This window comes from Podarcis cretensis, assembly GCF_951804945.1.
Source record: "Podarcis cretensis genome assembly, chromosome: 3".
In the NCBI taxonomy this organism is placed as follows: Eukaryota; Metazoa; Chordata; class Lepidosauria; order Squamata; family Lacertidae; genus Podarcis; species Podarcis cretensis.
The window spans coordinates 19,012,235-19,040,099 of record NC_137172.1 but is presented as its reverse complement, the minus strand read 5'-3'; the positions used below and the strand labels follow the sequence as shown (position 1 = coordinate 19,040,099).

Genomic DNA, 27,865 nt, shown 5'->3' with positions numbered 1-27,865 from the left:
CTTTACCTATGGTATAACTATACAATAGTAATATAGTACCTAGCACTGCAACAATCAATGCAGATCTCCATGTGCTGGCTTTTCAGCTAGAAAATGTGCCCTTCTTTCGGGGCAACTTTAGCTGTGTTTTCCTCAAAGTTCTACTGTACTTTGCAGAACTCGCACACCATTCTTTCAAAACAGAAGCGCCTTGTGTTTTCAGTGTTCCTAAACACTTAGCTTTTGGAGCACACAGAACAAGATCTTCTTCGGCATTCTTCCCAATGCGCTTCTCCGGAGTGACCTTAGGAGTCAATTTTCGGGGGCTGACTCTCCTCTCTTCACTCTGATTGGCTCCCATAAGCAAAAAAAGGGTGAAAGGGCATCTTCTTATTGGCTAAAAAGCTCCCCTTTCATGCTGATTGATGGCTCTAGGATGCTGGTGACAGGGATGGCTGCTGCAGAAATAGTAACATGTCTCCAACTCCCATTGACACCACACCATTACACCTCTGTTCAGTGTAAGTCAAGTTCCCTATGCTTTTTATGTTCACAGGGCAAACTACTTTTAAGCCATTCGTGTTGATGGTGAGATAAGCTTGCATTGTTTTGCCACAGTCATAAACTCCACAATACAATAGGTCAACAGTGCAGAAGCGGTTTGAACTTTGAAAAACCAACTTAACTCCTTATTTACAGAATGTACACACCGGACTTTCTTTTCTGGCACACCAGCAGCCCTCAGAGTAATTACAACCATATAAACAACACAATAAAAACCAGTGACGTGAAAGAAGTGAATCTTGATTACAAAAAAATAAAATAATCACCCAGCACTCTCAAAAAATAATCAAAAACAAAATTTAAAAATTCAAATTGGGGTCACTAAAACAGTATTCGCAACCCTCTAGAACAAACGAATGCCTCCTCAGATATTGTACCCTGAGCCCATTTATGGTTTAAATAAGATCCATCACCCGCAATCTGAAATGGGCTTAGAAATTAACTGCAAACATAGATGCATAATCTTACTTATATGCCTGCTTTCCAGTTTAAACCACACTCAAGGCAGCTTACAACATGCAAAAAACAAGTAACAAAAAGTAGTCATAAACAGTAAATAAAATATTAAAAGATGCACAACCGAACTGAACGATTTCCACGCAAATCACAAGGATCTAAAATGAAGATACAAAAGACCAACAGCAAATAACCCCCTGCCACAAGCCAAAAAACAAACGAACAAAAAACCCCAAACACCCTAGCCACAAAGAGTGAGCAGCGTCAAGGGCAATATAATGCAGAGTGCTGCTGTTCAAAGTGCCAGCCAGCAAGCACTGCCTTTTCTAGGCTACTCCATTTCATCACACCTCCCTCCCCTCCCCCCCCTTTATTTTCCCTCTCCCATTAAAGCAAACACTGGGCTTTCCCAAAGCCTGCTGGCGGTTCTCTTTTGTGTAAGCGTGGTCTCCTTTTGGCTAGGTAAGGAAAGGCACTCAGAGAATAAGTTCGCTATTAATATACAGAAATCTCCGAAGGCAGATTTGCATGTGCACCATGCATTTAAAGCGTTGTAGTATGTCATTAGTCATGGTTTCCCCCTAAAGAATCTTTGAAAGTGTCATTTGGTTACAGGTGCTGAGAGCTCATACGCTGACCCCTATTCCCCTTACGGAGCTACAATCCCAGGAGTAGTTTAACAATCAATCCCTCTTGGCAGGGAATTCTGGGAATTGTAGTGCTGTGGGGGGAATAGGGGTCACCTAAGAACTCTCAGCACTCTTAATTGTAAAGACGGAGCGCCTTGTATGCGTTACAATACTATGACACCAGATGGCGCTGTGGAGTCCCGCCTTCCGCCAAAGGGATTTCCCTGTATGACAATAATAATAATAATAATAATAATAATAATAATTTATTTATACCCCACCCATGTGGCTGGGTTTCCCCAGCCACTCTGGGCAGCTTCCAACTGAATATTAAAAACAATACAGCATCACACATTAAAAACTTCCCTAAACAGTTGTCTTTTAAAAGTAAAATAGTTGTTTATTGTCTTGACATCTGCTGGGAGGCCGTTCCACAGGGCAGGCGCCACTACCAAGAAGGCCCTCTGCCTGGTTCCCTGTAACCTCAATTCTCGCAGCGAGGGAACCGCCAGAAGGCCCTCAGCGCTGGACCTCAGTATCCGGGCTGGATGATGGGGGTGGAGACGCTCCATCAGGTATACTGGACCAAGGCCATTTAGGGCTTTAAAAGTCAGCACCAACACTTTGAATTGTGCTGGAAACGTACTGGGAGCCAATGAAGATCTTTCAGGACCGGTGTTATGTGGTCTCAGCGGCCACTCCCAGTCACCAGTCTAGCTGCCGCATTCTGGATTAATTGCAGTTTCCAAGTCACCTTCAAAGGTAGCTCCACGTAGAGCGCGTTGCAGTAGTCCAAGCAAGGGATAACTAGAGCATGCACCACTCTGGCAAGACAGTCTGAACGCGTATAGGGTCTCAGCCTGCGCACCAGATGGAGCTGGTAAACAGCTGCCCTGGACACTGCCCTGGAGCTGCCTCCATGGACAGCTGCATTTAACTGAATCGCTTTTTTTGATGTGTCTAGATCTACCCATGGTCTCAGAAGCCTTTTTCCCCTCCAGAGATTACTGTCTCCTAACATCTCTCAGCACCCTTAACGAACTACAGTTCCCAGGATTCTTTGGGGGAAGAAGTCATGACTACTTAAGGTGGTATGGTCCTGCTTTATACAGTGCAAACAGGGCCTAACAGCAGCAGCAGTGGGAGGTTTCCATACGAATATTTTCCAAATATTCTTCCAAGGCAGCCCCACCCAGAGGGAGCACTTACCGGTTCGGTCAGGCTGCTGTCTTTCTCCAAGAACTGCACCACACAGTATGCCAACTGCAAAGAAGAGCACAGTACAGTCAGAACTCCAGGCACTATGGAAACGGCAGAGGCAGGCAGAACTTGTGTGGTATCTGAAAGTATTTATAACCAGCCTTCCGATGAGATGGCGCAGATGCAAGTCAGCTGCATCCAAGCCCACAAATCCAATGCTGCACGCCTGCGCAGAGTTACACGAGGTTCAGTTCCCTAGAATTGGTGAGATTTATTTCCGTGCCAAGAGAAAGTCGTCCGATCGCACCACTTCCATGTTTGTACATCAACTGAAAATAGGCGCCTTGAACAGCTTTAGAAGGGGATTAGAGTCCCAGAGTATGGTCTGGGGCAGGAATGGGGAACAGGATCCAGCCAGAACCCCTAAACCCCACCCTGCCAGCTGAAAGGGGGGTCAGCCACCTTGGAAACCCCTTTGGTATCAGTATGCAGAGATGAAATTTGGAACGGAAGCAGCGCTTCAGAGGCCTCGCTCTCAGGGAGCCCCCACATGCAAAGGAACGATCGGGAGCTCAGTTTAAGCTCCCGATTATTCCTCTGTAGCTGTGTCCTCACCTGCCCCACACCTGATGTCAGGTGCATGGGAGAGATGAGCATGACTGGTGGGTGGGGAACAGCCTGCGGGCAAGAGGTTCCATGCCTCTTTTCCGCCACCCGCAGAACGAGTCTGCCCCTGCGGCTTGATGGAGGTAGAAACTGTCTCTCATGCCTTGTTACACTGCCATTTCTACGGGGATATACGCTCGGTATTTATTACCCCTGCTATGCAAAAATCTCCAAATGAATCCGAACTTCAATGTCTAAAATCCCTGGTAGAGGACAAGGATCCTGAGATCACGTTAAGGGTAGCCAAATTCTGTGTGACTGCCATAAAACTTAAGAGAACAAACTGCTATCATAATGATTAAGGCCTTAAATGATCATTTTAGGTTATATGTTAGTGACTAAGTTTTAATTTATATATTTTTTAACTGTTGCTATATCTGTATTTTCCCTGTTATACCTAATTGAAAGTTCAAATGTATCCCTATTGTGTTTTATGACTTCCTTGATATTGTATGTGGGCTGGAGCTGGTCTGTGACCGAAATAATAAAATTCATACTTGTCTGCCACCTTGCAGAAGCTAAGCAGACCCGTGTTAGGTCACTAACTGTATGGAAGACCACAAGTACGTGTCGCTGTGGGTTCCGTGATGGATGAAAGGCCGGATACAATTGTATTTTAAAATATATATATTTTAGGTAAAGGTAAAGGTACCCCTGCCCGTACGGGCCAGTCTTGACAGACTCTGGGGTTGTGCGCCCATCTCACTTAAGAGGCCAGGGGCCAGCGCTGTCCGGAGACACTTCCGGGTCACGTGGCCAGCGTGACATCGCTGCTCTGGCCAGAGCCAGAGCCAGAGCCGCACACGGAAACGCCGTTTACCTTCCCGCTGGTAAGCGGTCCCTATTTATCTACTTGCACCCGGAGGTGCTTTCGAACTGCTAGGTTGGCAGGCGCTGGGACCGAGCAGCGGGAGCGCACCCCGCCGCAGGGATTCGAACCGCCGACCTTTCGATCGGCAAGCCCTAGGCGCTGAGGCTTTAACCCACAGCGCCACCTGCGTCCCCCTTTAAAATACTACAAATTGACGGGTTTATCACTATGATTGATATGTCAGTATGCCAACCCCAGGTTCAGAGACAGAAAAATCTCTCAATACCAGCTGCTGGGGAACCCAAGTAGAGAGAGTGCTGCTACTGAATAGGACCCTGGACCTTTGACGTCATCCAGCAGGGCACCTCTTCGGGTCTTAAACCTGCCTGTCATTTTATAGCGAGCACAACACACATGCTTCTTACCTGGGGGTGGTAGACGCTCAGAGATTTCACTTTGTGCAACGGCAGCAAGACCCGGATGAGGAACATCTTGTGCTCTTCCTTCAGGGGCAAAGCAAATCCATTGATTATACTGAGGAGAAGGGAGAGAATAGTAAACATCCAAGACTCGCACTGTCTGTGCATGTTTGTATGTGCACAGAGCAGTTCCCAGCCTCCCCGCCTTGCCGCTGTGCCTCATCGTCAGGATATCCTGCAGGAAACATCTGCAATGCTCCCAGGGACTCAGCTGCAGGGTTCATATCATGCTTTCTTGAAAGACTCTTAAGCAGAAATGTGTGTGCGTGTAAATTTCACTTGACGGCCTAGCTAGCAATCACCTATTGAGGCTAAATCCTGGTAAGACAGAAGTACTGTCTCTGGGGGACAGGCAGCTGTGGGGGACTCCCTGGTCCTGAATAGGGTAACTGTGCCGCTAAAAGACCAGGTGAGCAGCCTGCGGGTCATTTTGGACTGACAGCTGACCATAGAAGCACAGGTTAATTCTGTGTCCAAGGTGGCTGTCTACCAGCCCCATCTGGTATGCCAACTGAGACCCTGCCTGCTGTGCATTGTCTCACCAGAGTGGTACATGTCCTGGTTATCTCCCACTTGGACTATTGCAACATGCTCTACGTGGGGCTACCTTTGAAGGTGACTTGGAAACTACAGCTAATCCAGAATGCGGCAGCTAGACTGGTGACTGGGAGCGGCTGCCGGGACCATATAACACATGTCCAAAAGGATTCATATTGGCTTCTAGCACATTTCCGAGCACAATTCAAAGGGCTGGTGCTGACCTTTAAAGCCCTAAACAGTCTCGGCCCTGTATACCTGAAGGAGTGTCTCTACCCACACCATCCAGCCCAGACACTGAGGTCCACCTCCGAGGGCCTTCTGGCAGTTCCCCCACTGCGAGAAGTGAAGTTATAGGGAACCAGGCAGAGGGCTTCCTCAGTAGTGGCACCCGCCCTGTGGTAAAAGGTAAAAAAACCCTGGAGGATTAAGTCCAGTCAAAGGCGACTATGGGGTTGCAGTGCTCATCTCGCTTTTCAGGCCAAGGGAGCTGGCATTTGTCCACAGACAGCTTTCCGGGTCATGTGACCACAGTGCCTAAACTGCTTCTGGCACAACGGAACAGTGACAGGAGCCAGAGCGCATGGAAATGCTGTTTACCTTCCTGCCGCAGTGGTACCTATTTATCTACCGTATTTTTCACTCTATAGGATGCACTTTTTCCCCTCCAAAAATGAAGGGGAAATGTGTGTGCGTCCTATGGAACAAATGCAGGCTCCTTGGCTTCAGCGATAGCAACACGAAGCCTCCGAAGCGCAGAGGGAGCGTTCCCTCCGCGCTCCGGGAGGCTTCGCGTTGCTTTTGCTGAAGCCTGGAGACCAAGAGGGGTCGGTGCACAGCGGGAACTTGCGCTGCGCTCCAAAGGCTTTGGGTTCCTTTTGCTGAAGCCAGGAGAGCAAGACTCCTGGCTTCAGCAGAGAGGGAGAGCTGCCCAGCGAAGTGGGAGGAGAAATGGTAGGGGCTCCGTTTCTCCTGCCGCTTCGCTGAAGGGGTGCTGAGCAGAGAGGGGGAGAATTTTTTTCCCTTGTTCTCCCCCTCTAAAACAAGGTGCGTCCTATGGTCGGGTGCGTCCTATAGAGCGAAAAATACGGTACTTGCACTGGCGTGCTTTCGAACTGCTAGGTTGGGAGGAGCTGGGACAGAGCAACGGGAGCTCACACCGTTGCAGGGATTCGAACCGCCAACCTTCCCATCGGCATGCCCAAGAGGTTCAGTGGTTTAGACCACAGCACCACCCGCATCCCTTCCACCCTGTGGAACACCCTCCCATTAGATGTCAAGGAGATAATTAACCATATGACTTTTTAGAAAACTTCCGAAGGCAGCCCCGCATAGGGAAGTTTTTAATGGCTGATGTTTTCTTGTGTTTTTGATATTTTGTTGGGAGCTGCCCAGAGTGGCTGGTTAACCTGATCATATGAGCAGCATATAAATAATAAAAATATTATTATTGTTCCTGCCAAGGAGCCCCCTACAGAACAGGGAGGGAATAATAAAGAGAAAGGTGTACCCCTTACCTCCCTAAAATCTCTAGCAGTTCTGCAATTCCGTTATGGTGTTCTGTCTCATAGATAAACCTGAGTAGAGAGAAGCAAGTGTCAAGCAGAAAACACAGGCTGACTTCATGAGGACAGAGGCTTGGCAAGCGCTCTCCACCCCCAAAATCAAAATGCTCCACATTCTGTCCCTGGAGGGGAGCAGGAAATCTGTAGCCATACGCAGCACATCTGCATAGATTTAGTCGCTGTGTTCTGCTTTCTAAAGTGGGGAAGGCAAATAGGCCTGGATGTTTCTGGACAAGGAATTCCAACAACTGGGGGAAAGCATGGCACAAACAGGGTGTGGCAAATAGGAGCGATAGGGAAGGAGAGGCCTTGCAATGGGCCCTGAGATGCTTGCCCTGATCCTGCCATCAGCTACCGTATTTTTTGCTCCATAAGACACACTTCTTCCCTCCTAAAAGGTAAGGGGAAATGTGTGTGCGCCTTATGGAGCAAATGCAGTGGGGAGGCGGGCAGGAAAAGCTCCCAAGAGCCGCACACAAGCTCCGCGCGGCTCTTGCAGGCTTTTTTCCAGGATGGAAAAGGTTCCCAGCAGGAGAGGTTACACGCGGCTAAAGAGGAAGCCAAGACAGCAAGCGGGATAAGATTTTTTTTCTTGATTTCCCCCTCTAAAAACTAGGTGCGCCTTGTGCTCCGGTGCTCCTTATGGAGCGAAAAATATGGTACCATAACACCTAAACTTCCCTGCAGCCTTGTGAATCAGAAACTCCCCAGCCAGCACGGCCAATAACTGAGGATGCTGGGAGGGGTCATCCGACAACATCTGGAGGTTTGCAGGTTCCCTGCTCCTGTTCTCGGTCACTCATAGGTCTTCCATCTATTTATCTAATCATTGTTGGAGTTAAGAGGACTAATGAAACTCGAAGGAAATGCAGTGCAACCGCTCAAATTAGGATTGAATCCTCCACACACACAAACATTCACAATAGATTAAATATTGCCAGTATTTACCTGTAAAATATGTTGTTGATCTGCCGCCTTATATACGCTCGGAGGCCCAAGAATTTCCCATAAATCCTATGCAAAATAGTCTTCAGAAAGTCCCGCTCTCTGGGATCTTCACTGTCAAACAGGTCCAGCAGCTGTGGATGGAGGATTTAATCACTCTCTTGGGCACTCGAATCCAGCACTAACAGATTCTCCCCACCCCACCTTCTGCTGGCACAAAGGAGGGGCACTGGTGCTTCGTCCATGCTTTTCCCTTCATTTCAGCAACTGTTTGCAGTGAAATAGCTGCTGGGACAAAAGGGGGCGGGGCTTCTTTTGCTGCCTGCTAGTGCTTTGAAGTCTTGACTTTGGGATTTCAAAGCACTAAATGCCCTAATGTCATTTGTGATGCCAGCTGATTGCTCTGCCACAAATTATCAAATTTTGTAGATGTGGCAGGTCCTGATAAGGATCTGACCTGTGAAGCCGGAATGATTCTCGGCCCCTAGACTCAAAGGAGATCAAACTCATACTCAGAGAATAACTCCGCTGAAACAAATGGGCGTTAAGTCATGCTTCTTCATTTCAATAGGTCTACCCCAAGTATGACTTAGACAGAGACACCACTACAGAGAAGGCTCTCTCCTGTATTGTCATATACGGTACCTCATGAAATGGTGGAATTTGGAGAAGAGCATCTGTTAATACATAGGTAATATAGCAAGAGGTGATCACATAATATAGTGTGTGTGTGTGTGTGTGTGTACATACATACATATATGTACACACACACACACATATGCACACACACACACACACACCCCACAATCAAGTATTTGTTCACTATGCATTCAGACACCTCCAAGGGTATCATAACCAATTTTGGTGCGATGGCTGATGAAATCAGCCAGCAGGGTTTTTTTTTTGCTTAGGCTTGGATGCAATTGGATGCCATTTTGAATCAAGATGGCGGACTGAGAGTGGAAATCAACACAGAATTAAAGTCAAGTGTTCCATCAGTGCAAGGATTATCTCCTCTCCTGCCAGTGTACCCCACCCAGTAAATCTGGTCTAGGGGCTCCTCCCCCAACCCTCCAGAGCAGATTTCTGGGGGAGGGCGCAGGGCGTGTGTATTTATGAAGTTGAGGTAAGTTCCACTGCACAAAGATAAATCTTTGTGGTAATGGAACGAGTGAACTGGGTACCAACCATATCTCTTTGTTCCATTTTCCCCCCCAACCCATGAGACTGGATCCTGCCATTACCAATTTTCTGTTTTTATTATACTGTTTTGCTTCTAGTATAGGTTCCCTCAACCTGGGGAGAGATTGCCCAGCCAACTGGATCCCTCCCCAAGGTCACCTGTTGGCTCCACCTCTTCTCTATCCTGTCCTGACCGGCGGCTCCCATGCCATTTTTAAATATTAAGCAGTTTAGAAATCCTTTGAAATAAATGCCAAGTTAGGAGGAAGCTGAAATTACTTACTGACAATACAAACTTCTGGTCAATATATTTCTTGGCTATGTTTGGTTGGAAGTCTGGGGATTCCAGGAACCTCAGAAAGAATTCATAAACCAGCTAAGAAGGGAGGGGGGAGGGGGAAAAACAGGAAAGGGATTATTTGTAAGTATAAGACTTGTTATTCGTATTGTGTACCTGCTGCAAATACAGAGATGCAGACGTTGTGCCCCTTCAGCCAGTTAAACCACAAAAAATGGTCAAACCTATTTGAAGAGCAGTTAAAGCCCACTGACAACAATAAAAATTGAAGAGATTATCCATTGGGTTTGGGTGTGGCCTCATACCTGCCAGTTAATAGATTGTAGCAGAAACTGAAAATAATTTCCAGAATGGAAAGAGGAATGCTTTCTTTCTTTCTAGAATTGAATGGCTTTAGCTTGACAGTCCTTCTAAATGATAAAGGAGATGACAGAATGGGAGACAGGACAGAATGGGAAAAGATTCTTCCTGGCTTGTGAAAGCTAAATAAAAAGAAAGGAAATATGTAATATCAGAGAGATGCGAGAGCAGATTGGCACAGGAAAGAGGAGCCAAAATGATGTCTCTAGAGGAAGCTTTTATCTTTATTTTCCCTGCCAGCGGGAGAACAGTCATGTCACAGGACCTCTGAGAAAGAAGACTGCAGAAATGCAGACAATTCATCTCAGCAGGAGCCTAATTCAGTGATTAAAGACCTACATTATTATGCTGGTTGGAGAGGCCCTTCCACAGCAATACAAAGGGACCAACAGTGGGACCCATGCAGGTTTATTTGGAAGCAAATGTGCTCCTGGGATAGCTCAGTTGGTAGAAGATGAGACTCTTATTAATCTCAGGGTTGTTGTTGGGCAAAATTGCAGGGGGGTGGACTAAATGATCCTCGTGGTCCCTTCCAACTCTATAATTCTGTTTCAAGTCTCATCAACATACTGCATAGGAGCTTAAGAAGTTGCCTTATGCTAAACCTTGGTCCTTCAAGCCCAGCACCAACTTGTTGCTGAAGAAAGCATATAGTATTCTGTTAGAATGGGAAACGAAAGACGAGGAGATCAAATCAGTTATTATTAAATGGGTACAAGATAGAGGACATAATATACAATTTGAGGACTGGGAAAAGCTGTGGAAGGTAGACTTGAAATTTACAGACTGTTCTCTTTTGAAAGAAAATTATATGAAAATGATGTATAGATGGTATATCACACCAGTAAAAATGGCAAAAATGTACAAAACCGGGTCAAATACATGTTGGAAATGTAAAGAAAAAGAAGGTACTTTGTATCATATGTGGTGGGAATGTAGAGAAGCTGAAAAAAATTGGGAGATGATATATAACAAATTGAAAAAAATGTTCAAAATGACATTTGTAAAAAAAAACCAGAAGCATTTTTGTTAGGGATTTTAGGACAAGACCTGCCAAGAAAAACAAAGAACTTATTTATGTATGCTACAACAGCGCCAAGAGTCTTGTTAGCACAAGGATGGAAGATTGAGGAAATCCCAACGAAAGAACAATAGCAGGAAAAATGGATGAGCTATGCGGAGCTGGAAAAGTAAACTACGTGAGAAGGACAACCGTGACTTCAAGGGAGAATGGGAACTTTTTACAAACTATCCAAAAAAACAACAAAAGGATTTGGACTCCTTGGCAGGTTTTGAATAAACAACCACAAATTTATTAGTAGAACATATGATAGGTAAGGCAATGATATGTACAATTAATAACATGTATAAACAAATCAGAGAGGGGAGCTGAGGGAAGTATTTGGAGGGGGGGAAAGGGGGGATTTAATTGGTTATATTGATTTATAATTTGATTTGTTAAATTTGTTCAATAAAAATATTTATTAAAAAAAAAGAAGTTGCCTTATGCTAAACCTTGGTCCATCGAGCCCAGCACTAGCTGGCTGCTGCTCTCCAGACTTTCAGGCGAAGAAGAAGAGGAGGAGTTTGGATTTGATATCCCGCTTTATCACTACCCGAAGGAGTCTCAAAGCAGCTAACATTCTCCTTTCCCTTCCTCCCCCACAACAAACACTCTGTGAGGTGAGTGGGGCTGAGAGACTTCAAAGAAGTGTGACTGGCCCAAGGTCACCCAGCAGCTGCATGTGGAGGAGCGGGGAAGCGAACCCAGTTCCCCAGATTACGAGTCCACCGCTCTTAACCACTATACCACACTGGCTCTCAAGACAAGAGTCTTCCACAGACTTTATTTGCAGCTGCTGGGGATTCAGCCTGGGACCTTTTGCATGCAAAACATTTCTCCAGCACTGAGCTACAGCCCTTCTCCCTAGCAAAAGCCAAGGTGACTGGGACATCTCAGAGGCAGTAACCTCCATGGGCCCCACCTCCTAGCCACAAAATATTTAAACAACGATGTCCAGTGGAAGAAAACCACTTGGAACTTCTGTCTCGAAAAAAATCAGCATGCTCTCTCCTCTTCCCTCTTTCAGATCCTAGGAGCTTATGCCAAATAGATGCTCATTTCACATATAAGCTAGTCACTGGTTGTCCATCAACCCAAGAAAGAGTCTGTCAAGACTGGCCCGTATGGGCAGGGGTACCTTTACCTTTACCTTTTTCTTTTTTTTTTACAAATGGAACTCAAGCAGATCCACCATAAGTGAGCCACACATACATTAAAACAAGCATAAAAACAAAATTGAAAAATCTAAAACTCGCTCACATTTTAAAAAGACAGGAGTAAAGCAACCCACCCACCGATGGAGGCTGCATATAATTACAAGTCAAAGGCCTGGGCAGAAGGGGGGAAAGGATTTTGTCCAGCAGCTCGAGGTAAATTATGATGGTGCCAGGTGTGTCTCCCTAGGAAGAGCATTCCACAAGAGGGGAGCCACCACTGAAAAGGCCGTTTCTCGTGTTGCCATGCTCTGACCTTCCATGGAGGGGAGTGCAAGGGGAAGGGACTCAGATGACGATTACAGGGTCCGGGTGCGACCAAATTTTATACAGTATTACCTGGAGGTGTGGCCAAGCAGCTTCTAGCGTAGGTTCATCTTCCTCAGGGTCAAATTCTGCTCCCGTAGGATTGGACGACGGGGGAAGCGTACGGAAGAGATTTACTGAAAACTGAAGATGCGATAAGAAAGTTGAGAAGTTTGGCAAAGTTGAGAAGTTATTGCCGTTATTGTTTATTAATGTATTTACAATATTAAAAAACACAACTACAGTGATACCTCGGGTTAAGAACTTAATTCGTTCTGGACGTCTGTTCTTAACCTGAAACTGTTCTTAACCTGAAGCACCACTTTAGCTAATGGGGCCTCCTGCTGCCGCTGTGCTGCACGATTTCTGTTCTCATCCTGAAGCAAAGTTCTTAACCCGAGGTAATATTTCTGGGTTAGTGGAGTCTGTAACCTGAAGCGTACGTAACCTGAAGTGTATGTAACCCGAAGTACCACTGTATATATAACATAGTTAACAAACAAAACAATACCACCCATAAAGTTCAAACGGTCTAAAGATGTTGGTTTCTGCTTCCTTCACTGTGCAGCATGAGTGCTTGTCACGAGACAGGTGTTTACATTCCACAGTCAATTGCTGTTGGAGTTTCTCACGGGAAAGGAGACTGGATGTGACGTATACTGGTTTCCTGTTTTTTCACTGTTTTTCATTGGTTGTTCTCTCCGTGCTTTAGAGGAGAGAGGATGCTTTCTCTGCTCCGGCAGAGGCAAGATGTTTTTCTGTAATCTACCAGCTTTGAAGTGTAAATAAAGTAATATAGAGTATGTGGCACGTACTCCTCATCATTCCGCTGTGCACGGGACTCTGCAATTTCAACATTTTTGGTTATGGGGCCCAGAAAGACGCAGTCATCTGAATGCCGGCAAAAGGATCGGAATGCAGAGGGACGGATCCGACGGTATCTGCTCTGCGCGTCAAGATGATTGATGAGGTATGTGCTCATGCTCCGGGCAGCCTGCCAGCTCCTAGTTAATGGCTTTATGACTGGACTTTGAACTTTTAAAAGCCGATTGCCACGGCACAGGCAAAGGCTCAAAGGCACAAGCTCCTAGGCTTGGGGGAAACCGAAAGCAGTTTTGAACTTGCCTTTGGAATGAGGTTTGAAGCAGCAGTGACGCAGCTGATTTAACGCAGCAGAGATGGCTAATGCAAAGCTAGCTGATGCTTTTGGGATTCCCAAGCTCAATAAGAAAAACTATGCGGACTGGGTTCTCTATGCAGAGGCTATTCTGCGGAAAGAGGGTCTGTTTGAAGTTATTACAGACACCCCCCCAGCTCCAGTTACAGATGCATGGGAAGCTAAAGATTCCAAAGCAAGGGGAACTCTTACATTGATAGTATCCCCAGAAGAGCTCTGTCTATTGCGTGATAAGACCTCAGCCAGACAAATTTGGGACGCTTTGAGAGAGGCTCACTTGAGGACAGAAGCTGGATCCACTATGTTTTACTTTACCAAGCTGCATAATATGGCTCTTGCTGAAGGTGGAGATGTGCGTACACATCTGATGGAGATGCAGAATCTGAGACATCAGCTGCAACAGAGAGGACTCAACTTTCCAGAGGCTGTGTATTCCTTCATGATACTACAATCTTTGGGTTCAGGTTGGGAGTCTGTTGCCACTCAGATTGCTGTACAGCCAACTGCTCAACTGACAGTGGACTATGTTACTGCCGTGATTCTGAATGAAGCAGATCGCCGGGGTGCTGGCTGCATGGGCAAGGGGGAGTCTTCACAGACGTCATCCCATAGTGCAGTGGAACCACCAGATGGCGCCAAAGCTTTGAAGGCAGTGAAATGCTACTCGTGTGGACGTCTAGGCCATATGAAGAGGGAATGCAAATATCCCAGGGCCAAGACAGAGCAGCGCAGCGGAAGCTCACCGCGTGGAAAAGGCTGAGGCAAAGGCAAAGGTCCGGTGTCCAGGACAACGCAGCACAAGGCAATGGTCTCACGCTTCACTCCAGAGGTTGCAAAGGTCCAGAAGACGTCTAGATCTTTCTTCGTTGTTGATTCAGCGGCGACCCATCACATGTGCAACGATAAGCGACTGTTCGTGTCTTTTACACCGCAGGAAGGTGCGATTCACCAGGCGGATGACCACACAATCCCCAGTAAAGGCTACGGAACTGTTGTTCTTCACAGTTTGGACTTATCGATACAGGGTGTGCTTTATGTACCGGATGCCAAACATAATCTGCTCAGCGTTGGACAGCTGAATGAGCGGAAAATTGACGTTTCCTTTAAGAACAAAAAGTGCATCATCACAAAGAAGAATGATTATGTATTGCATGCTGAATATGTTGATCGTTTGTATGTTTTGTATTTTGATGATGATGTGCAGGATGAAACTTGTTGCATTGCAGGTTCTAACAAAAGTTTGCATGCAGAATGTATTCATGATTTTCATCGAAAATTTGGTCATTTGCATTTTGAGGCAGTATCTAAAATGCCTGCCTTGGTTGAAGGTATGACTATTAAACCCTGCAGGTACCACATGAAGTGCAAGGCATGCGCAGCAAACAAGGTGAAAATGGCTGCGAAAGGTAAGGTGTCTAGTAGGCAAGCTACAGAACCATACCAAATTGTTCATGGTGATTTGGTTGGACCACTAGCGCCCTCTTTGGGTGGAAATAGGTACTTCATGGTTCTCATTGATGCATTTTCCAGATATATTTATGTGTACAATCTCAAGCAGAAATCAGAGGCTTTTCCAAGGTTCAAGGAATTCTGTGCTTGGTTGGAAAATGTGCATGGTAAAAAGATAAAAATTCTTTTCACTGATCGCGGGGGGGAATTCACTTCTCAGCAGTTTGAAGCTTTTCTGTCTGAGAAAGGAATTCAACACGATTTGTCTAGTCCTCGCTCGCCATGGCAGAATGGGCTGTGCGAGAGGGCAAATCAAACATTGCTTCAAGGGTTAAAAACCTTGCTGCATGATGCAAATCTTCCAGAGAGTTATTGGGCCGAATCTCTCTCGTGTTTTGTTTACAGTTATAATCGCAGGTTATCTTCAGCGATTGGTTGTACCCCCTATGAGAAGATGTTTGGCAAGAAGCCATACATCAAACACATGAAAATTTTTGGTTCTGACATGTGGGTTCACTCACCACAAAGCTCCAAGTTAGACAAGCGTGGTTTGCATGGTATCTTTCTAGGTTATCAGAAAGGGTCTTACAGAATAATGATGACTGACTCTAAGACAATTAAGCTCACAAGAAGTGTTGAGTACAATGCCAAGTGGGGGGAGAATGTGGGAATTTTCCAATGTTACCCTGATGACAGTGATGAGACTGAGGATAGTCAAAAGCAACCACAGCAACCCACACCCACTGATGAAGGTTCTGATTCTGATTCTGAAACTGAATCGGGTGATTCAGAGGATTTCAAGAGTGCGAAAGCCTCTATGCGACCCTCTGAAAGCTCTGATCAAGAATTGGAAGAACCATTGTTCACAATAGGTCACTTTTCTCCTAAGAAGGAAGAGGAGAGTGTTGAAGACCTAAGGCTAATTCGCAGGTCACAAAGAGCCACAAAAGGTAGACCTCCAAAGAGATTTGCTGATGAGTTTGCCAAGATAGCAGTAACAGCTGTTAAAAGCTCCAAGAAGGTATTTGAACCTTCAAGTTTCCAAGAAATCCAGGATTTGGATTCAAAGGAAGCTGAGCCATGGTTAAATGCCATGAAGGCTGAGCTTGATTCCTTGGAAAGGAACAAAACATGGGAACTTGTTCCAGTAGTTCCAGGAATGAAACTGCTTGGAAGCAAATGGGTCTTCAAAGCGAAGACTGATCAAAATGGCAAGATAGTCAGACACAAAGCCAGATTGGTAGCCAGAGGTTTTGCACAGGTACCAGGTGAAGACTATCACGAGACCTACTCACCCACAGTGAGGTATGAGAGCATTAGGCTTATGCTCAAGCTAGCTGCAGAGGAAAATCTACACATTAGTCACCATGATGTGAATACAGCTTTTCTGTACGGATCTCTAGATGAATCTCTTTATATGCTTCCACCTGATGGCGTACAGGTAAAACAGGGATTTGTTTGTGCTCTGAAAAAGTCCCTTTATGGTCTCAAACAAAGTGCACGGTGTTGGCACACAAAACTCACTGAAGTATTGTTTTCTCTAGGTTTTAAGCAAGGGAAAGCTGATCCATGTGTATTTGTCAAAGAGGAGGGGCAAAAGAAACTGTATTGTTTGTTTTATGTTGATGATCTTTTATTCTTTTGGAAGGATGTCACAATGTACAATAACGCCCTAGCTCAACTGAAAGAACACTTTGACACGAAAGATCTTGGTGAGGTAAACAACTACCTATCTCTGGAAATAGAGAGAGATCAAGATGGTAACATTCTAGTACACCAGTCACGGAAAATTGCTGATGTGTTAGGCAAACTAAACCTGATGGATGCTAACCCTGTAGACACACCGATGACAACAGGTTATCAGGTAGATGACACTGAAGAAGCATTTTCTGACACTACACTATACAGAAGTGTGCTAGGCAAGCTAAACTTCATTGCCAGATGTTCAAGACCAGACATTGCTGTTAGCTGTAATTTGCTAAGCAGACAAGTCAACAATCCTACTGTTAAGGATTGGAAAGCTCTGAAACGCGTAGCGCGGTATTTGAAAGGCACTATGCATTACAGACTGAGATTTAACAATCAGAAGTCTGGTGGTCTTGAGATATTTGCAGATGCAAGTTTTGGAAGTGACACTGCAGACAGGAAAAGTACGTCTGGAGTTTGCTATATGTACAATCAGGGTCTATTTGATTGGTCATGCAAGAAGCAAACAACAGCTTAAGTACTTGCGAAGCTGAACTGAATGCACTGTCTTATTCACTTAAGGATTGTGAATGGTTGTTACAATTGTGCAAAGACATGAAAATTCCTGTCAAATGTCCAATCCAGGTTTACCAGGACAACAAAGCATGTTAGGCTTTGCTGAATTCTGAAGGTTGTAAGCAAAGCACGAAGCACTTGCAATTGAAGTTGCAACATGCTAGGGAACGTATTCAGAAGGGACTCGTAACGGTGTCCTATATGCCAGGTAATGAAATTCCTGCTGATGTATTGTCCAAGATTGTATCAAGGGATCAACACTGTACCTATGTGCAGAAGTTGGGTTTGTACTGATATTGTACGAACACGCTGCCCAGTGATGTTCACAGAAAGGGGGAGGATGTTGGTTTCTGCTTCCTTCACTGTGCAGCGTGAGTGCTTGTCACGAGACAGGTGTTTACATTCCACAGTCAATTGCTGTTGGAGTTTCTCACGGGAAAGGAGACTGGATGTGACGTATACTGGTTTCCTGTTTTTTCACTGTTTTTCATTGGTTGTTCTCTCCGTGCTTTAGAGGAGAGAGGATGCTTTCTCTGCTCCGGCAGAGGCAAGATGTTTTTCTGTAATCTACCAGCTTTGAAGTGTAAATAAAGTAATATAGAGTATGTGGCACGTACTCCTCATCATTCCGCTGTGCACGGGACTCTGCAATTTCAACAAAAGATTGTTTAATTAGCCAAAGGTCTGGGAGAAGAGAAATGTTTTCGCCGGATGCCTAAAGATATGTAGTGAAGGCACCAGGCGAGCCTCCCTGAGGAGAGGATTCCACAAACGGGGAGCCACGGCAGAAAAGGCCTGTTCGCATGTTGCCACCTTCAGGGCCTCTCATGGAAGAGGCACACGAAGAAGAAGGGCCTCAGATGATGATCACAAGTTTAACGCAGTGCCGCTTTATTAGGAGGGCCACGCACCCAACACATTTTGTATAGCACCCATCGAAATGACGAGCTTTGTACAGAATCCCACTCTGCATCCCGTGCACATTTTGGTACCCACAACCTCTCACACTATTAACCCCTTTCAGCCTGGAAGTACAGAACACGCATTTCTCGACTTTGGAGTGTTTAAGAGACGTCGCCGCCCGAAGCACCCAGCCATAAGCTCGGCCCTTACCATGATAACAGCTTCGGGGTAAATGGCCTCTGTGACAACATCCCGGTTGTGTGTGATGTATTCCACCATCTCGTTGAGGCCCGCTCGCTTCACCTCTTTGAACTTCAAGTCACTGAGCGGGTCAGAGACAAAGTCAAAGAGGACGCAGCATTGTCGCAGCTTCTGTATGAAGAGCTCTTCCCGTTCGTGAGGAGGTGCATCTGAGGAGAGAGAGAGAGAGGGCAAAAAAGGGGAGTCCTCTTTTTCCACTGCAGCTCATCAGCTGAGCCTAAGGACCAAGGAAGAGCCTGGCAGCTGGCAAAAGGCCCGCCTACTCCAGCATCCTATTCTCACGGTAGCCAATCGGATGCTTACATGAAACCCACAAGCGGGACCTCAGTGCAAAAGCAGTGCCCTCATTGGTGAATGCTAGAAACTGGCATTCTGAGGCACACTGGCTTCAACAGTGGAGATGGAACAAGTGTCTTTGTGGCTAGTAGTCGCTGATAGCCTTAAAAGTAAAGGGTAAAGGGACCCCTGACCATTTGGTCCAGTCGTGACTGACTCTGGGGTTGCGGTGCTCATCTTGCTTTACTGGCCGAGGGAGCCAGTGTACAGCTTCCGGGTCATGTGGCCAGCATGACTAAGCCGCTTCTGGAGAACCAGAGAAGCGCACGGAAATGCCGTTTACCTTCCCACCAGAGTGGTACCTATTTATCTACTTGCACTATGACGTGCTTTCGAACTGCTAGGTTGGCAGGAGCAGGGACCGAGAAACAGGAGCTCACCCTGATGTGGGGATTCGAACCGCCAACCTTCTGATCCGCAAGTCCTAGGCTCTGTGGTTTAACTCACAGTGCCACCCGCATCCCTGCTGATAGCCTTACCCTCCATTAATTTGTCTAATCCTGCAGGAGCGACTTCCACACAATGCTTTGTGTGAAGAAGTACTTGGAGCACCTGACATCAAAATGGGATAGATTGCTATCCTTTCTCTTGCCTCTTTCTGCATCCTTTTATGGTCCTTCTGCTCTGCGCATGCTCACTGAGAGAGACTGGAGTAAGTGAAAGAATGAGCAGCAGGTCCAAGTTTTCAATGCACCTTTGCTATGAACCACTGGGGGACCTCAAGCAACCTGCTCTCTCTCTCTCTCAACCCCAGCCTCTCCCAATCCTGTAATATGGTATTACGATGACAATGACCTACCTCGCAAGGCTGTTGTAACAACTACAGAGGTAACATTCGTGAAGTACTTTGGATATTTCTATTCCCCCCCCCCCCATTTTTCCCCACTAACATAAGAAGTGTTCTGTTGGATCAGGCCAAAGATTTATCTTCCATAGTCTAAAATACTGTTTTCAACAGCAACCAGCCAAGGGGCCGTCTTTGCCATTCCGCTCCCTGCGACTTGAGCAGTCTTCCCTCCTTCCATATCCTTCAAATCCTTCCTCCAGAGCCTATTCCTGCACTTAACCAAGGAATCAAAGCTTTCCTTTATTACACTTGAGATGCAGCAGAGTATCTAATTCAGGTCTTTTAATTCCTCTAAATATTTTGGGTACACGATCTTGTGATCCTTCCATGAAGTGCAATCCCATGACACACCATTTGTAATGTAGCGCAATGTCCTGGAACGTAGTGAGAGAGATCTGCACAGTGTGGAGAGGCAAAAAAAAAGCACCCCAAAGCGTTTGAAGCAAGAAGGGCAGTAGAGAGGCAATGCTAAATTAAACCTGCCCAGTTCACGCTGGAAGATGTCGAATTATGATGCTTTGGGGAAAGCCGCCTTCCATAGATGGATTACTTCAGATTTCCTTCAAGCTTGAATTTGTTTTACTCTGTATTATTTTATTTGATGTTTTAATGTGTTGCAAGCTACTTTAAAATATAAAGCAGTATAGGTATGAAACGAATAATCATCATCATCAACTTCACCAGGGCAAAATGGAACCCAGACATTCCACTGTGGCAACCATAACCTGGGTTTAAGGTGCCATTTGGCAATTAGATTATATACCTGGGTTTCTAACACTCTGTGAAGGCAACACAAATATGCCAGATGTGCCCAGGTTTGCCAATATCCAATATCTGTGTCCTTCACGCTCTCCACGCCCTGACTTCTCAATATGCAAAGCTACTTCCTTTCCATGACTTCATTCCAAGTACGAGAGCTGGGCTTCCTTGCTGCTGAATCTGCAACGTGATGGCAGAATCTCCTGGCTCTTCCCCTCACCTAAAGGGAGAATAATTGCGGTGGTGTTCCTTAGCATTGTCATGCAGCGTGATGCCTTCCCCAGACTCAGGAGTTGCTTTCCTTTCAGCACTGCAGCTGCTTAAACCAGCATGACTCACAGCTGAATCAGTCCTGTTTCTACCTGTAGAAACCTTCCCGGGTGTCACGCAGGCTAACTAGCCGCTGCCTGGTAGGCATAAGGGGATTTCGATTAACAGCAGAAAGGGTACGGGCTGTTCTGAAAGCCTCGGAACGTGGTGGACTCCCTTCTTTGGGTAAGTATTTCTATTGAATGGCTTTCTGCCCATACTACTGCTGTTGTAAGCATGTTCACTGTGACATCTGGTAGCCTAACTTAAGAGAGTCACGGTGTAGGTCACCGTGGGTTGATGGAGGAATTAAAAGTATGACTAGATCTGTTATGGAATCAAACCAAATTGTGTCAAAGCCTTCTTTTTTATATATACCTCCCATAGCCTTCAATCTTCCTGTTACCTTTTCAGCTAAAGTAAATGGCCACGTGTTCATCGCCCACCTGGATAATGTTAATCCTAGACTAGTTTACCACCACTTACTTTTCAGCCGCTGCCCAAAATATAACTAAGTCCTTGTAGGAACACCCGTGTTTTAATTATCAAATATGGGCAAGAACGCTAGTTGAGTAATGCACTGTTGCTTACAACCTGGACTCTTCTCTGCCGGAGGTTCTTAGCCAGAGACTGGGTGGCCCATCCCTGACAGGGACGCTATAGCAGGATTCCTGGGACTAGATCAGAGTTCTTCAACCTTGGGCCCTTAAAATAACAAATAACAATAATTTATACCGCGCCCATCTGGCTGGGTTTCCCCAGCCACTCTGGGTGGCTAGTGCAATGGATGAGCCTCGCCCTGGGAAAACCTCCTTCATGATCAAGGTGTCTCCCCTGCCAGGTAAGTAAGATGCCATGGACTACAGCTCCCTCTTCTGCAGCCAGGTTAGCCTACAACATATGGGGACGCAAGGTTAAAAAAATGCTGGACCAGATGTCCTGAGGTCCCTTCCAACTCGGTGATTTAAAGGCGACTCAACTCCTTCTCAGGACATGGGTGGCGCTGTGGGTTAAACCACAGAGCCTAGGGCTTGCCGATCAGAAGGTCGGCAGTTCGAATCCCCGCAACAGGGTGAGCTCCCGTTGCTCGGTCCCTGCTCCTGCCAACCTAGCAGTTCGAAAGCACGTCAAAGTGCAAGTAGATAAATAGGTACCGCTCCGGCGGGAAGGTAAACGGCATTTCGGTGCACTGCTCTGGTTCGCTTAGTCATACTGGCCACATGACCTGGAAGCTGTACGCCGGCTCCCTCAGCCAGTAAAGCCAGATGAGCGCCGCAACCCCAGAGTTGTCCACGACCGGACCTAATGGTCAGGGGTCCCTTTACCTTTACCTTTACAACTGCTTCTCACCTTTAAGGGCAGGGAGCTTCTGGAGTTCCCGGTTTTTGCTTAAGTTGAAGCGGGAGGAGCTCTGCCGCCGCTCCTTCTTTACAATCTGGGGTCCCCCTGAATACTTGATCTTATTCAGCTGAGTTGGTGGGGGGGTGCTGTTGCTGGGTCGCTTATTCGAGGTCTGCTGCTGCTGCTGCTGCTGTTGTTGCTGCTGCTGCTGCTGGACCTGAAGAGAGAAGGAGGCACACAGACAAAAAATGGTTAAGTCCTAACTTGACACCAACACTCCTGTAAGTAGTAAGTGGTTTGCTATAGATAAAAGAGTCGGCCACTGTGTTGGTTAGAGCGTCAGATGTGATCTTGGGAGACCAGGGTTCGAGTCACCACTTTTCCATCAAGTCCGAGGGATGACCTCAGGACAGTCACTATCTCTCAGCCTAGTCTACCTCGTAGGGTTGTCACGAGAAAGAACGGGAACCGTGATAATTGTGTATGCTGCCTTGAGCAACTTGGGAGGATAGGTGGGGTAAGAAATGTAAAAATAAAAATAACAAAATAACAAAACTATGCGCCCAAGTTTATATTACTTCATTTTAAAAAAAAAAAGTTTATCCAATTAAGTTTTAGTTAAGAGCAGGCCCACTGAAATTAAGAAACCAAAATCACTTGTGCTCCTTTATTTCACTTAGGTCTGCTTGGACTAAAAATTTTGTTGGCTACAACTCTTGGTGCGATCTGTAACACAACAATTATATCCTACTGGAAGGACCCACTGTAAACACAGTATCTAAGAATCACTGTCAAATATTGTCACATTTGATTATCTCTCGTCAAATGATGTGGCTTATCCCTATTACAGTTCATTCCGTTGTACGGTACCTGTAAACTGCTACTTACGACTTATGATAAGCATTTAACATATTCGTATACCACCCTAGGTAACATTTTCTCCCGGCATAGTTTTCAATGTAATTTTAAACAAAGCAATAAAATAAAACAAACCAGTTAAGAGCAATAAAACAAACAACATAATCAGCACAACCCCAAAAAATAAAACAGCTAGGGAAACAGCAATCAAAAGCTTCCAGCTTCTATTCAATGAAAACCATTAAAATGCTTGGGGGGGGGGGAATGTCTTAACTTGATGCCTAAACAGTAATAAAGTGGAATCAAGGCAACTCCCATTGGCCTCAGCCTGCATGGGGGGGGGGCACAGGTTCCCCATATCTGCCCTACAGAAACCTATGGGCAGTTCAAATGTAATGCCAAACCATGATCTCAATGAGTAGTGAGAAGCTATGTTACTCATGTGCTTCCTTTTCCCCCTTCACATGTGTCAATTCGCTCCCTCCAATCCTGCCTTGAGGAATCACAGTATCAGGGAATTGTAAAGTTGAAAGAGACCCCCCCGGGGCATCTAGTCCAGCCCCCTGAAATGCAGGAATCTTAACTAAAGCATCCGTGACAGATGGCCACCCAATCATATCCTTCAAACTCTATATCAAATTCCATAATTCTATCTTCTCTCAGTGGTTTTATAATACAGTCATACCTCAGGTTACGTCCGCTTCATGTTACGTTCTTTCAGGTTACGTCACACGGCGACCCGGAAGAACCGGAAAGGGTTACTTCCGGGTTTCACCGCTCGCGCATGCGCAGAAGCACAAAAATGACATCACGTGCATGCACAGAAGCGGCGAATCGCAACCCGCATGTGCGCAGATGCGCCACTGCGGGTTGCGTTCTTTTCATGTTGCGAACGGGCCTCCGGAACGGATCATGTTCGCAACCAGAGGTACCACTGCACTGCTCGAACAAAACCCGAAACCTGTGGCTTGCACTCATCCTGCAAATCAGGATACAGGCAGTGTTAAACCTAAACCGCCTCTTGGAGGTGAACCTAAGGCTTGGGATGTACTCTTCAGCCCCACAACGCTTCCCCAAAAAACTACCTCCTAGGAGAAAAGAAACCTGGAACGCATCATGCTAGCTTGACTTTCCTTTATTTCTTTTGAAGACTCCTAGGGCACACATACAAACAAAATGTAGGCTTTTTTCTTCTTCCTGCAAGACCTTTCAGAAACTGTTCCAGCCATTGATTACCTTGCCATTATTTCACAGTGAGGTCCGTAAGGCGTAGCTGTTAAAATGGAAAAAAAACCCTATACATTTTTAACACAGGGCCCTATTTGCCTGGGCTATCTCCTTTAAGAGGCTCCGTTGCCGTTTACATTGATTTTTTTTTCCTTTTTCTTTTACCGTAACACATTCATTCATTAAATCAGGGATGCAGAACTCTCCGGTTTGGAGGCCCCACTATAGAGCTCCAGAACTCTCTCTGTGGCTTTCAGGACTCTGCCTAGGCTACATGCCTCTTCTCAGACCACACATCTCACCAGCCCTATGTCACCAGCCTCAATGAGTGCTTTTGCCTGTCTGTAACTGGTCCATATAGTAAAATATATGGTTTTCCCAGTAGTGATGTATGGAAGTGAAAGCTGGACCATAGAGAAGGCTGATCGCCGAAGAATTGATGCTTCTGAATTATAGTGCTGGAGGAGACTCTTGAGAGTCCCATGGACTGCAAGAAGATCAAACCTCGCCATTCCCTGAGTGCTCACTGGAAGGACAGATCGTGAAGCTGAGGCTCCAGTACTTTGGCCACCTCATGAGAAGAGAACACTCCCTGAAAAAGACCCTGATGCTGGGAAAGATGGAGGGCACAAGGAGAAGGGGACGACAGAGGATGAGATGGTTGGATAGTGTTCTCGAAGCTACCAGCATGAGTTTGACCAAACTGCGGGAGGCAGTGGAAGACAGGAGTGCCTGGCGTGCTCTGGTCCATGGGGTCACAAAGAGTCGGACACGACTAAACAACAACAAACCTGCTCTTGAACTGTGATAATGCCTCTTGCATGCCTGGGTGGAGACAGGTGTGTGGGTACCGAAAACCCTTGACTTCTGCATGGCTGAAATGTAGTCTATACTGGTACCTCAGGTTAAGAACTTAATTCGTTCTGGAGGTCCGTTCTTAACCTGAAACTGTTCTTAACCTAAGGTACCACTCTAGCTAATGGGGCCTCCCGTTGCCGCCGCACGATTTCTGTTCTCATCCTGAAGCAAAATTCTTAACCCGAGGTACTATTTCTGGGTTAGCAGAGTCTGTAACCTGAAGCGTCTGTAACCTGAGGTACCACTGTACTGTACAAAAGGTACAAGAGATTCACAGCTCTGTCCACGTTTTGTCTCTGGTCAATGTTAGAAACTCAAGATATATAAGCTAATCACCACTGAATGGTGCCTTAAACCTAGGTTGCAGTCACCACAATGGAATGTCTAGGCCAGGGTTAGAAACTGGGATAGAAAAGCTAGGAGCCAAATGGCTTCTGGGACCTGGGTTATGAGCGCCATTGTGAGGGACACAATACTTTATTTATTATTTTGATAAGCATGAACTAATATGCAATTCACATAAGTGACACATTGTTAATTTCACAATTTTAGCAGAAACTGTTAATACATGTTTAATTTGATGTTTACAATAGCAATATTGGTACCATACGTCAGTTTTCAAAACACTCTACTCTTTAATCCAAACTCTTCTTGTTAAATTCTTAAACATATTGTCTCTCCTTAACATATACTTCGAGGCTTCAAAGCACATACATTGAGTGTCAGCCAGGCACAAAAAATTGCACCCAGACTTTTTGAGGTGACTGCAAACAGAGAATCTTTAGGCGCAAAATGCACCTGGCGCCCTGCTAATTTCGAACCCTGGTCTAGGCACCTTTTTTTGCAATTTAATTTATTATTGCTATTCATTTCTATACCACTTTATTTTTTAAAGAAAAAAATTTTCAAAGCCATTTACAGCACATTAAAACACCAAATGAAACAAGCCAGAATGAAACAAGTTCAAGCTTCAAGGAAAATATTTCAGATCCTCCTCTAAGTGACATTTTGCTTTCCCCATATTTATTTACCTACTTAATTCATATAGCTGCCCCATAGCAGAGGGACCTTAGGAAACCAGAGGGGTATAGCACTTAGAGCAGGCATCCCCAAATTCGGCCCTCCAGATGTTTTGGGACTACAATTCCCATCATCCCTGACCACTGGTCCTGTAAGCTAGGGATGATGGGAGTTGTAATCCCAAAACATCTGGAGGGCCGAGTTTGGGGGTGCCTGGCTTAGAGTGCTGGACTAGGAGCTGGGAGATCAGGGCTCAAATCTCCAGGAAAACTCACTGGGTGACCTTGGGCCAGTCACAGCCTCTTAACCTACCTCACAGGGTCGTTGTAAGGATTATCTGAGGGGGGGGGAGCCATGTACTCCTTAGAGGAAAAGGTAGGATATAAATGCAATAAATAAGCCCTTCTGCTTACCTTCTTAAGAAAATGGGGGAGCCAGTCAGATGGAGGTGTCTGTTGCCAACCTGACATCCAGAGACCTCCACATGGTCACAACTGGACCTGCGCCAGTCGCAAAATGCACTAATACTGCCTCTGGCCATGCCCATCACGGGCATATGACCCATAGGAATGCAAACTGCCCCCCCCCCAAGACTGAAAAAGGTTCCCCAGCTCCACATTAAATGAAAAATGTTTTTTTTAAAAAAAAAATGCAGGCAAGGCTGATACCCTCACAGAATCCCAAAAAGACCAGTGTCTGCCCTTCACTAAGGACTAGCTCACACATGCATGTTCATTGCTCCTTATCTACAGCAGCAAGCTGCCACTTGATGCACATGTGAATGAGCCATCACAGGTCAAATGCCCCCCCCCCCCAGGCAGAACTGCCGTACCATCCAATGTCAATTCAGAACCACGGCACTTCCAAATGGAGACAGCTTGCTCATTCTGCTGAGAGCCACCGAGCTTAGGAGGCGGAGGCCTAGTGCCATGCGTGACTCACCCCTGGGTGTGTTTGAATTCATGCTTGCTGCTCGTTAATGAGTGCCCTGTTATCTTAAGAGGATAATTTCACATTTGCAGAGGGTGGGTCACCTCAACAGTATAATGAAGTGGATGAAGCAGCAGACCGGTCGCAGAAGAGTTTTGCGCGGAAAATGTCAGACCTTTCTCTGTTTGCTCCGAGCACAGCCACCTGGCAGAACTCTGGATGCAAATCCGAAAGAAGACAAAATCTAGGCAATGCTTTCCTCATCATACAAAACAGGCCGAAGTGGTGGGCTGCGAATACTGCATTGTGAATGCAGTAGCCAGACACCTGGGCTTGAGCTGATCATCTGGCCAAACTGCATGACACCAAACGGCAAAATCTGGACTCTACGCTTCTTTGCATCTTACTGCAACCTCACCCACAAAAAGCCTGAAATGCAAAGTCCTTTGCTGCCTTTGCACCCGGTCTCCTTCCCACCCCACCTTTTGGGCCTTCATCTGCTGTTCTTTTCGAAACCTGCTTTTATCTCCTTGAGCCGAACTCTCCTTGGGTTTACTCTCCCAAAGAGCTAATTAGGAGTCACTCCATGCTGATCCGCCCCAAAGCCACTGAGAGGAAAGCAACAAAAGGATTGGTAAGCTAGTCACAGTACAGGATTTCAACAGAGAGCTTCCCCCCAGCTTTGAAATCGCCTTCCTCCTGAGGTTCCAATGCCCAAGGCAGAGTAACATTGGGAAGAGGATTTAAGAAGTGAGCAAAGTATAGATTTGCAGCATAATAATGAATGGAGACGTTAACAATGAGGCTGGGAAGGAGGAGCTGGAGGGGAGGGAGAGTCCATCGTCCAGACATCAACGCAGGGGTGATAAAATCCAATGGATCAGAGTTGTTTGCTGAGGACAAGGCCCAGGCTGATAAAGTGCTGCAAGAAACAGATAGGCTCAAAGATACTGGTCAATCTTGACCATGATCAAGTTAACGCGCTTTAGGGGAGCTTGCACCGGACGACCAAATGCATTTTTGGAACGATGTTGATTCACTGTGCTCTGGAATGTAAAGTATTGTGGCAATATG

The 27,865-nt window shown here is 46.0% G+C and overlaps 1 protein-coding gene across 4 annotated transcripts in view; it reads right to left on the bottom strand.

The window, feature by feature from the left end:
* The window catches only part of PPP2R5D (protein phosphatase 2 regulatory subunit B'delta), a 64,061-nt gene that overhangs the window by 20,085 nt on the left and 16,111 nt on the right, over window positions 1-27,865 (bottom strand). For 2 of the 4 annotated variants that reach the window (XM_079968699.1, XM_079968702.1), the window contains exons 3-10: window positions 21,908-22,115; window positions 18,256-18,455; window positions 12,288-12,398; window positions 9,297-9,389; window positions 7,835-7,965; window positions 6,839-6,898; window positions 4,731-4,839; window positions 2,838-2,891 (exon numbers count right to left, since the gene is read on the bottom strand). In XM_079968699.1, the coding sequence (XP_079824825.1) occupies window positions 2,838-2,891; window positions 4,731-4,839; window positions 6,839-6,898; window positions 7,835-7,965; window positions 9,297-9,389; window positions 12,288-12,398; window positions 18,256-18,455; window positions 21,908-22,115 (966 nt within the window). The remainder of the gene's footprint in view (window positions 1-2,837; window positions 2,892-4,730; window positions 4,840-6,838; window positions 6,899-7,834; window positions 7,966-9,296; window positions 9,390-12,287; window positions 12,399-18,255; window positions 18,456-21,907; window positions 22,116-27,865) is intronic. The other 2 variants (XM_079968700.1, XM_079968701.1) reach the window with 2 other exon arrangements.